Genomic DNA, 11,797 nt, shown 5'->3' on the forward strand with positions numbered 1-11,797 from the left:
ATATATATATATATATATATATATATATATATATATATATATATATATATATATATATATATATATATATATGTTAAAGATCTTCGCTTATGTCCACGTCGATGATCTTCTTCCTCCTCCAATAACAATACTTGTGGCGGCAGTTTTTAACGTTTTATGAAACTGTCTGCTTCATCCTTACCACATTCTTACACATAAGACTTCAAAGGTTGGTTTGCTTCGTTTATTTTTTAACTCATACGGCCTCACCTGTTTTCTCCACACACCACCGCCTCATGTTTTCCTTTTATCTCTACCTTAGAAAGTAATTCCTTCTAAACACTGTCTCCTGATTTCTCTCTTGACGACACCTATTCATTGGTTTGATGCACCCAAAAGCTCCTAAAGCAACAATTTGATACGTTCATCTTCATTCAAAATTGCAATTAAGGCTTATCAACAAGGTACTTGCAACCTGCTTCATTTGATGGTTTGTACTCACCCATTTGTTCTTTGGTTTACCCTAATATTCTCCATGAGCATCAATGGAATTATAATTTTTTGGGTTTCTATTTTGATTGGCACTCCTGATGTTTTTAATCTGATTTTGGTTCCATTTTTCTTTTTATGAAGATTACTAGAGAGTTGGTGCTCCAAAAAAACGGTCAGGCAGTCTAACAGGAAACTTTTTGGAATCACTCATCATCAATCTTGTCTAATTGAAAGTTGGTCGCTGCCTTACAAATTACAAACTCATATGTGATGTCTCGCCACCAAGGTGCTTCATCGACTTCATTTGCCACCTCCTGCTTCCTCAATGAAACGTGTTTGTATTTCCTATTCCTCAAAAACTATCTTATTCTAATTCTATTTCATATTTTTTATATGTTGATGTGGGTTTTTAGGAGTAATTGATTTCTCAACTCCCGCCCAGAAACCCTAGAATCTAAGAGTCAAAGCAGGGTCAGGCTCTATCAGGCAAGTGCAACTGACTTAGGTTGTGTATGTCCTTCAAGATGCTAATAGCTCTTTTGTAATTCAATCTTATTTCTCTTCCATCCATTTTCTTTAACCGATTTTGTTGATCGGGTTGAAGTTTCTACAAAGATACAAGCATGTCACGATAACATGTACTCATATTGTCTTCCTTTTTAATTTCCATTCTTTAACAAAGATGATAGGAGGAAAGTAATGGGTGAAATCAACAAATTTTCTATTATTGCTGTGAACCATAAGCACAATGGGTATATTTTTCAAATTTTGGAATTGTGCTCTTGTAGTTATATGTAAATCCCAATACGTTTAAAGAGTGGCACATGAAAAATCTTAATTTAAAGGATAACAACTGATTGTACATTTATTGGAATATCTTTGTGACTGCTCCTAGCCTAGAAACTCTGAATACTTTGTTTTAATTTGTATCAAATTGATTTGATGTACTTTAGAGGTTAGTAAAGGTTGTCAAGTTTATTGATGATGACTCCATTAGTTTATTTCAACTCAATTTCTATCCTAAGATGTGACTTTGATATAAATAAAGTATATACCATGGACAAACATATATGAGTGACTTCATTTTGACATTGTAATATGTTTTTTTTCCTTGTATAACTTGTTTTCAGTTTTGGAATCTTGATAATTTTTAATGTTTATAGATCTTAACAGACTATACTTCTGTTGTGATATAGGTTCTTAGATGGTACATGTTTCTTTTATCATGTTCACTAGACAAAACAATAAAGGTTTTGGTGACTTTACTTTATAAGATGATATATATGAAGAAGGTTTATACTTTTTGCCTATGAGTATTCATTCTTGCTTGCTCATGTAGATGTGGGTAGCTATAAACAGTGGGAATTTGGAAGTAACTTACACACATACCAAAGAATATGTATGTTGATCAAACCATTTTTAGCTATTACATAGTATATAATAATATAATGTTGATTTTTTTTTTGTAGTTTCACTTATGTGCTATCTTTTTCACTCATGGGGTATCAATCCAGGTGCAGTAGTTCAGAAAACAAACAAAATGAATAGTTCGGAGGAGCAGAAAAGGAAATAAACCCATAGGAATCGTTAGGAGAAATTGTTGATCAAAATCAAACATCAAAGGCAAAAGCAAAACATGTTGAACGTAGGTTTCTCATCCATGTTGCTTTCATTTCCATATTTTTTATTGAATGCATAGCTTAGTGGATGGTGGTAATGGTTAGCTATGAATCTAATAAAACAAATTATGACATATAAATATAAATATATAATAAAATCAACGTAAAGGATAAATTAGTTATTTCAGATGGGACATAGAATAAAATTGTCATAAATCTCTCTTGTAATGACTAAATTTGCAAAAAGAATTGTATTTATACCAGATCCAAAAAACCACCAAAACACAGGGACTAAAGATGTAATTTAATCAAAAGTGTATATAATGGTGTGATTAAAGCATCAAACTTGGGAAGAAAAACTAATTTTTGGTCATATAGATATTTATATTAATTTCTAATTGTAAATTTCGTGAAAAAAATTAATATTAGAAAAAATGAATAATTGATTTTTCAAACAATTACAACAGGAGTGGAAAGTAGCTTAAAACGTGACTGCACAATTTGGAAAATTATAATTAAATTTTAATAAGGATAGATCAGTAAAAGATTGGGACTTAAATGTAAAAGATAACTCTTATCTGTGAAGCCATTTTTTTGTATCAAATCAAAGAGAATGCTTACTAGAACAAGGACCAATTTTTTCCCCTGATGTGTGTGTATAGAGTAAAAGTTTTGTTTCTTTTTTACTTGGTGGGCATAATGGGTTAAGCACTCATTGTGGATTGTTTTTGAAGTATAGCATGTCGTATCTTTTTTACTTAATCTAATCGGAATGACTTAATAATATAAGCCAAAAACCAGGTTTAATGTATCATGACTCTAACCTTTTACATATTTTCAATTTTTCATTTTTCCTCCAAATTCTTTTCATGTTACTGGTTTGATGAATACAGATTAAATTCATGATAATTATGAAATTTTATTTATTTAAATTTAAAAAAGAAACACCGCCCCCCCCCCCCCCCCCCCCCCCCCACCCCACCAGTGAATGTGACGCGGATTGGAACGACTCACGGGTCCTCACGCACAATTTGATTGGTTGATTTTTTTTGACCATTTCCTCCTTTCTTCCTTTTCCTTTTGACCGTTAACATTAATTAAAAAATGTCAAAACTAAAACCTCAACTATATATACAAACATAATACATACCATATATTTTATAACAACTACACAAAAATCACACAACAACAAGAATATGAATAATTTTTTAGATTTCATTTCTTCGTCTTCATCATCTGATGAAGATTCCGATGGTGATGAGTTGGTTATGCACACGTTGTTGTCTGCGGAACACGACATTGTATGTCAGAGAGGCGAAACTTCAAATGTCGAGAAGAAACGAAGAAAGTCCATCAACCGGGATCGAGATGCGGAGAACGAACTTTTGGTACGTAATTACTTTAACATTGATAGTTTATATGACCTATCGAAGTTTGAGGATCGCTTTCGTATTTGTAGAAATTTATTTTTACGTATAGCTAGAGATTTGGAAAACAATTATGAGTTCTTCCAATTGAGATGGGATGCTAGGGGTAAACGTGGGTTTACTACGTTTCAAAAATGCACAACAACTCTTAGACAATTAGTGTATGGCATAGCCGCAGACGCTTCAGATGAATATTTGAAGATGCCTGCGAGGACCGATCGAGAATGCACATATCTTTTTTGTGAGTATGTAATAGAGCTTTATGGCGACATATACTTGCGAAATCCGACCAGAAATGTTGTCGAACAGTTGTATGCCGCACACCAGCCTAAACATGGATTTCTAGGAATGCTAGGTAGCATTGATTGTACACATTGGGTGTGGGAAAATTGTCCCAATGCAAGGCGAGGGCAATTCACACGAGGTGATCATGGTGTGCCTACTGTTATACTAGAAGTAGTTGTTTCACAGGACCTCTGGTTTTAGCATGCATTTTTTGGTATGACAGGGTCAAACAACGACCAAAATGTGCTTGGAGCATCTCCATTGTTTAACGATATTTTGCAGGGTAAAGCACCAAACATACCATACGTTATTAATGGACGTGAATACAATCATGGATATTACCTTGCTGATGGGATATATCCGGAGTACGCTACATTTATCAAGTCATACACATATCCAGCTGATGAAAAAAGGAAATTGTTCAAATTAGCACAGGAATCTGCAAGGAAGGATGTGGAGCGGGCGTTTGGGGTCCTCAAACAGAAGTGGCACATAATCAAATATCCAGCACGAGCATGGGAAAGGGAAAAATTGATGAAGGTGATGAAAGCGTGTGTTATTTTACATAACATGATCTTAAAAGAAGAGGGTAGAGCTATTTCTACGTATACTCCGAATGATATGCTCAATCCACCTGCAGTAATACAAGTCGACATCCCAGCATACTTTACAAAGCTTTTGGAAACACAGAATAGTGAAACACATCACAATTTACGTCAAGATTTGACTGAACACATATGCCAACAACAATTTGAAGACGAAAACAAAGTGGATGAGGACGGAGACGATGAGGACAATGATGCAAACAAATAGTTTGTTTTTTAATGTTTTTTATTAATTTTTATGTTATTAGTAAAATGTACGTTGAATTTTAAAAATATCACTTTGATGTTTATCAATGTTTATTTTATTAGTAAGCATATGTTGAATCTAAAAATATTATTTTTATTTTTATTAATGTGTTTTCTATTAATGTTTTATTGTGTTTTTAATTTAATATAATGAAAAAAAAGCAATGTGGAGTGATAACTATTTCCAATGATTAGTAAACATATAGTGAATATGTAAGTGAGGTGATGTGGCGCATAGGTGACCGTACCCCATGGCCTTATGACAAGTCAATCATAGAAAATTAAAATCTCTGATCTAATATGAGGTGGTTCCCATATGTTATATAGTTTGTTTTTGTTTATTTTTCTTTGGCTATATCTTGATTTTGCCTATATGCTTTATGATAAATAACTAACAACCCTAACCACAAATACAAAATACAGGTGAATTTTTGAAAGAAAATAAGAAGATACTGGTGAATTAAGCTACAATGCACAAAATATTTTAGTTCCAAGAAATGATAGCATTATTGCTTGACCAAATGTCATGCCATTGCCAATCAATGTCAACAATTGAAAATACAAAGCTAAAAACTAGACTTTGAAGTAAATGGCAAAAGAAGCATGCTAATTGACGATAATACCCGTAAAGTAAACGTTGGACACTTAGAATTAAAAGAGGTTAACACAAGAAAATGACTCAATAATTGAAAATAAAATATGAATATCAAAATATATGTATAAATGTAAAATATTGGACATCAGAAATGACAAATATCCCTTGAACTAAATAATGGAAAAAATGAAGAAATCATTAACTCAATAACTAAATAATGGCAAAAACGAACAAATCATTGATGATGGAAATAGAAAGTAAAGTTTCCATTATGTCAATACACACATATAAGGAAAATATCTTTTTTTTTCTCACGATTTTGATTTCTACATAAAACAGTCAAAATGAAGGACCTAAATTACACAAAAAATAGAATCTTTAAAGTACAATGTCACGATAAGATAATATTAAAGTATATTGCTATAAGTAGCTAGATTTTCAAACTACAACACACAAATAAGAAACAAAATCTACAAATAAACGAACCTATATTACCATTTCTCGCATGTACCCCTAACTTATTAAAACACTATAATCTAAAAATCTACCTGACCGTAACATTGTATTTTCATTCTATAAAATACCCAAATTCCACTCTATAGGATTCTGAATGACAGGGAACTTGAAGCCAATTATGGAGAGCCACTGTAGTATTTGGGTTCTAATAAGATGACGTTGATATCATGATCCCAGATGCTGTGAAACACAAATTCAAACAAAACACAACTTCTACTCCAACGAGCTTTGTGCCATTTATTCTATTAGGAGCCATAACATAAAATTTCAATCAAAAGTTATATTTTCCACTATCATTCGTGAAAACATTTAACACTAGCTTGTTGATCGTTTCTTTGGGGCCGTGATTATCACAACCCTAATAAGTTTACTAGTATATATATATATATATATATATATATATATATATATATATATATATATATATATATATATATATATATATATATATATATATATATATATATATTAGTCTTACCGTTGGTAGACCTCATTCACGAAGCCATCTATAAGGAGGGTCGTTAGCCGAACGGTTAGGATAGGACATTAAATCCTCATTAATAAGTATAATGATAAATATAAAGTAACAAAATGTTTTTAGTTACTTTAGGAAAATGTAAATTTGAAACTAATCCATGAAATTCCACATTGCACTTTGTCAAGTCGTTAGTGCAGCGTGTGTGGTTAACCGGCACACTAACTTGGACTAACAAATAGTGGCAATGGGTAACTCATTAATTATCATTGATCAATAGAGCGTGGGTGGTTAACCGACACATTGATTAGGTGGTAAATGATATCGAGAGTACCAAACTAATTTGCATGGTTACTTACACATTGTTTGTGATCCTAGGTACCCCAGTCACAAACTTGAAGGGCATAATCGAGATTTAACATGCCGTTGAATAGTTCAATGAATCTTAAAAAATATAGGAATTTCATTTCATTTAAAACCTAATTCTTTTCAATTTTGTTTTTTGTGATGGAATTGGTAAATCGTCATTTATCTACCTTCTAATAATTTGCAATTGGATTACAGTATCCCTCTTATGAATTGTGAAATATTGTTTTGGGACCTAGCCTTAATATTTCATTTTGGATGTTATATTAAGGATACCTTATCAAATAAAAAACTTGTCCTTCTTTTGCAGGTGTCAACTTCCAACAACGCTTCTGGTTCCTCCAACAACTTTGCTAACTCTTTCTCGCTCTTGAAAATTTGCGCGAGGATCACATTCAATGTTTCCAATTTCAATGATTGGATCTGAAACATTCGAATGGACTTACGTTATGAGGACAAGAAATATATCCATGACAAGGAGTTAAACTAGATAGATGAAAGCAAATAAACTCTTGAAGAGATAGCTGAGTATAGGGCTCACTGCAAGGATAATACTAAAGTGTCTTGCATTATGGTAGCCACTATGACTCCTGAGCTACAACCGTTCTACAAGGACTATTGGCCAAATGAGATGTGAAAAGACTTGATGGAGAAGTACCATTAAAGAGCACGTCAAGATAGGTACGGAATAGTCAGGTCATTCATCACCACCAAGATGAAATATGGAGAGTCCATCATGACCCACCTCCAAAGGATGCATCGCTATGTGGATCGTCTATTGAAGTTGAATGTGAACTCTGATGAAGAGTTAGCTATTGAGATAGTCCTACACTCTTAGCCTCCTAGCTATGATTAGTTCCAAATGAGTTATCATATGAGCACTGAGGAAGTCACATTGAGTAAGCTTCAAGGCATGCTAAGATATGCTGAAAGTGGATTGAAAGGGAAAAGTATCGAATCCACTCCTACTCTTACTACTGCTCCAGTCCTGGCTATTGAACAAGGAAAGGGGAAAAAGACAAAATCTCCCTCTAAGTAAAGCTGGAAGGGAAAGTCTCATGATGGGTGTTCTTCTGGTGGACCCAAAAAAAAATCCGGTTATGTTCCCCCAGCCTTAGATCCAAAAGATGCAATCTATTTTTACCGCCAAGACAAAGGGGCATTGGATGATAAGCTGCCCTAAGTACCCACAGGACATTAAGGATGGCAAGATCAAGTCTTCCTCGACAGGTATGTACACTATTTTATCTAAACATTCATCACATTCTAATTCTTGGGTGCTTGATATCGGATGCGGTTTTCACATTTGCTCTAACTTGCAAGGACTAAGAGAAAGTAGAGATGTGGAGCTTGGGAAGATGAACCTGATAATGGGCAATAGAAGATCGTCACATGTTACCAAGATCGGTGTTTATTCTTTGAAGCTTAGTAATGGATTATGTTTGGACTTGAATAATTGTTGCTATTCGTCAAAAATGATGAGGATTATTATTTCTTTTCATGGTTTGTACAGACAAGGCTTTAGATATTCATTTAATAATGAAATTGGTTCAATTAATGCTAATTATAATGGTGTTTTTTTTGAAGCATTGCCTTGTTATGGTGTATATGAAACTTTGATGGTTGTAAACAATTTAGGAAGTAGTGTGTTGCACAGTGATTCTTCTAATGGTTTAGATAAAGCATGCTTGTATCATTGTCGTCTTGGACATGTCAACAAGAAGAGTATTACTCAACTCCAAAAGGATGGAGTGTTGGAATCATTTGACCTTAGGTCAGATGATACATGCGAGTCTTGTTTTCTTGGAAACATGACTAAATGACATTTCACTGGTACTTGTGAAAGAGATAAGGGATTATTGGATCTCATACACACTGATGTGTGTGGGCCCTTTAGATCCACCACAAGGGATGTGAATCAATTTTATGTGACTTTTATCAATGATTATAGCATATCTGGATATATCTACTTAATCAAGCATAAGTTAGAAACCTCTAAAAAGCTCAAAGAGTTCAAACATGAAGTAGAGAATCAATTGGGCGGGGAGATCAAGATGCTCTGATCTGATAGGGATGGTGAGTATCTTAGTTGAGTTCCACGACTACCTCAAGGAATGTGGAATTGTTTCACAATTGACACATCCTAGGACACCGCAACTTAATGTTGTGGCTGAGAGGAGTAATCGAACCATGTTAGACATGGTTCGTTCCATGATGACTCAAGCTTTGCTTCCGATATCATTATGGGGGTATGCCTTGGAGATTATCGCCCATATCTCTAATCTAGTCCCAACAAAGAAGGTTGCCAAAACACCTCACGAGATGTGGACATGAAAGGTTCCCTCAATGGCACATATCAAGGTTTGGGGTTGTGAAGCTTTCTATAGATGAGAGTCTCACGACAAGGTTGAACCTCTAAGTGAGTGGTGTATTTTTATCGGCTACTCACAAAAGTCCTTTGGATACTTATTCTACAGACCTGGTGAGAACGTGGTCATCGTAGCATGAAGGTGAGTTTTCCGTGAGAGGGAACTCATATGAAAAAAGGAGAGTGGGAGTATAATTGTTCTTTAAGATATTCAAGAGTCAAGCAATGATGGAACCTCGAACACTGACACTCAACCCAAGGAAGAAACTCCTGTTAATCCAATTGACCAGTCATTACCTCTTAGGCGTTCTAGTAGAGTTATCATTCCGCCTATGTTGTATGGTTTCCATATAACTGCAGAAGGTGATACATTTATCAGTGATAGTAAACTGATAAATTTGGATGAGCCTGATAACTACAAGGAAGTCATGGCGGACCCTAAGTCTGCTAAATGGAAAGAGGCAATGGACAACGATGTCTAGTCCATGTATAACAATCAAGTTTGAAACTTGGTTGACAATGTACCAGGTCGTAAGATAGTTGGGTGCAAATGGATCATCAAGAAGAAGAATGACAAGGATGGAAAGGTGCACACGTTCATGGCTCGACTGGTTTCAATGGGCTTTACGCAAACCTCGAGGGTTGACTATGATAAGACCTTGTAACCAGTGGCCAGGATCAAGTCTATTAGGGTTATGTTAGCCATAACTGTGTTTCATAATTATAAAATCTGGCAGATGGATGTCAAAACCGCTTTCCTTAATGGGCATCTAGCTGACGATATTTACATGTGTCATCCAGAAGGTTTTGTTGATGCTAAATACCCCAATAGAGTGTGTAAGCTTGAGAAATCAATCTATGGATTGATGCAAGCTTCTCGCAGATGGAATCTTTGCTTTGATGAGATGGTCAAAGAGTTTGGCTTCTATAGGAGTGAGGATGAGTCCTGTTTGTATGTCAAACCCATTAGGAGTATATTTAGCTTTCTAGTACTGTATGTTGATAACATACTGCTCATAGTAAACGCCATTCCAACCCTGTAGGAAGATAAGTCCTGGATTGGAAAGTGTTTCACTATGAAGGATTTAGGAGAGGCTGCCTATATTATGGAAATAATGATTTTGAGAAACAGGAGTAAAAGGCTAATTGGACTTAGTTACAGTACTTACTTGGATAAAGTGTTAATGCATTTTAGCATGGAGAATTCCAAGAAATGAGAGTTGCTTATCCAGAGCAATACCAAGGTGAGTAAGACTCAGAGCCCAAGTATCGAAGTCAAGATGGAAAAAATGAGTTGAGTCCAATATGCTTCCACCTTTGGATCAATCACGTATGCTATGAAATGTACTTGCCTTGATGTGGCTTTTGCTTTGAGCATAGTTATCCGATATCAAGGGAACCCGGGTAAAGCTCAATGGACATCCGTAAAGAACATTCTTAAGTATCTGCGAAGAATTAAGGACTGGGTCCTTGCTCTTGGTAGCTGAGATGGCTTGAGAGTTACTGGTTATAGTGACACTAGTTTTCAAATAGACCGATACAACCTATATTCTCAGTCTGGTTGGGTGTTTACACTCAACGGAGGAGCAGTAACGTGGAAAAGTTCCAAACAAGACACCAAGACTGATTCAACATGTGAGTCAGAGTATATAGCCATGACCGAAGCATAAAAGGAGGATATATGGTTGAATAACTTCATTGTAGACCTTGGAGTTGTGCCAGCCATAAAGGTGTTAGATTAGTGTCTAAGCCCGTAACCATATTTGGTAAGTACTTGACCCGGTTGAGCATGGTCCTTTTGGGTTGCCTTCACCAAAGTAACTTGATTGGATAAATAATAGAGAAAGAGGTTATTATAATTTATTAATATATTATAGGAATACTATATTAAAGGAGAAATCGTATTTGTTTAATTAATATTGGTCAATAATTAATTAAGAATTAATTTTGTGATCAAATGTATTTAATTAAACTGCAGGGGTTGAATTGTAATTATGTGATACTTGCAAAGTAGGGCAATGGTTAGCCTAGAGATAGGTTGGACGAATTAAAGGGATAAAGGTCCATGAAATCGTCCAAGGATAAGGATTTCAAGGCTTATCTTATGGTTACTTTGTGGGCAAGCAACTAGATAAGGATAAGGACTAAAACCCTAATCTATACCCTATACAAAGACCCTTAAGGCTAAGGAAATTGGCCACTTGTTTTCTAGGGTTCCTAAAGCCAATTTCATCCTCTCTCCCCTCTCTCTGTCTCTTACCTCTCCAATTGCTTGTGGTGTTTGTGAGCCATTAGAGGTACTACACTTGTGGTGCTTGCTTTTAAGACTAAGAGATTGAAGATTAGTGTTGTTATTGCAATATAACAACAAGAGGTATGTGATCTACTCTTCTATATAAACTTAGGAATATATACCTACTGGCTAGGGTTCTTATTGTGTTCATAAAGTTGTGTATCTAATAGAGAAAACATAGATCCAAACTAGGGTTGCATGCACACATAGGATTGTTTGTACAAAACCCATCAGTGGTATCAGAGCCTTTAGTTGAATTGTTTCCAATTAGTATTATACAATTATATGAATTTGACACTTTATAAGTGTATGGCCAACAAACCCTAGGAGGCTAGGATTTCGATTTTAGTGTTCTTGAACCCTTGTGTTCGAAATTTTGAAGGGTTTTCAAACCCTTTTGCTTGTTGCCCAAGATTTTGAGATCTAGGGTTTGCAAACCCTAGATGTTCGAGATTTGCCTCCTCCCAAAGATAAGTCCCTAAAATCTAGGGATTTGGATAATCACATATCTTGTAATTATCTTTTAATTGT

The 11,797-nt window shown here is 34.8% G+C and overlaps 1 protein-coding gene and 1 long non-coding RNA gene across 10 annotated transcripts; both read left to right on the plus strand.

Moving 5' to 3' along the window:
- Nucleotides 1-229: 229 nt before the first annotated feature.
- Nucleotides 230-2,978, plus strand: LOC145034101 (uncharacterized). Of its 8 annotated transcripts, none has more exons than XR_013677886.1 (6): nt 230-443; nt 613-809; nt 885-957; nt 1,668-1,721; nt 1,811-1,870; nt 1,986-2,978. It is a non-coding gene; the product is annotated as an uncharacterized LOC145034101 (long non-coding RNA). The 8 variants fall into 8 exon arrangements; XR_013677889.1 differs by having other exon boundaries at nt 613-805; nt 1,941-2,978; XR_013677885.1 differs by having other exon boundaries at nt 613-805.
- Nucleotides 2,979-3,067: 89 nt separating this feature from the next.
- Nucleotides 3,068-4,707, plus strand: LOC145037703 (uncharacterized). Of its 2 annotated transcripts, XM_078986411.1 has the most exons (3): nt 3,068-3,478; nt 3,550-3,941; nt 4,026-4,707. In XM_078986411.1, the coding sequence occupies exons 2-3, from the start codon at nt 3,719-3,721 to the stop codon at nt 4,613-4,615; spliced, it is 813 nt and encodes a 270-aa protein (XP_078842537.1). In that variant the 5' UTR covers nt 3,068-3,478; nt 3,550-3,718; the 3' UTR covers nt 4,616-4,707. The 2 variants fall into 2 exon arrangements, with proteins under 2 accessions (XP_078842537.1, XP_078842536.1); XM_078986410.1 differs by having other exon boundaries at nt 3,068-3,941.
- Nucleotides 4,708-11,797: the final 7,090 nt, after the last annotated feature.

The sequence above is a fragment of the Lactuca saligna genome, chromosome 3 (genome assembly GCF_052625555.1).
Source record: "Lactuca saligna cultivar CGN05327 chromosome 3, ASM5262555v1, whole genome shotgun sequence".
Classification (NCBI taxonomy): Eukaryota; Viridiplantae; Streptophyta; class Magnoliopsida; order Asterales; family Asteraceae; genus Lactuca; species Lactuca saligna.

Coding starts and splice junctions, on each gene's coding strand:
- LOC145037703 (XM_078986410.1), top strand. CDS start 3,287: ATGAATAATTTTTTAGATTTCATTTCTTCGTCTTCATCATCTGATGAA. Junction 3,942..4,025: donor GCGAGGGCAATTCACACGAG/GTGATCATGGTG, acceptor TTGGTATGACAG/GGTCAAACAACGACCAAAAT.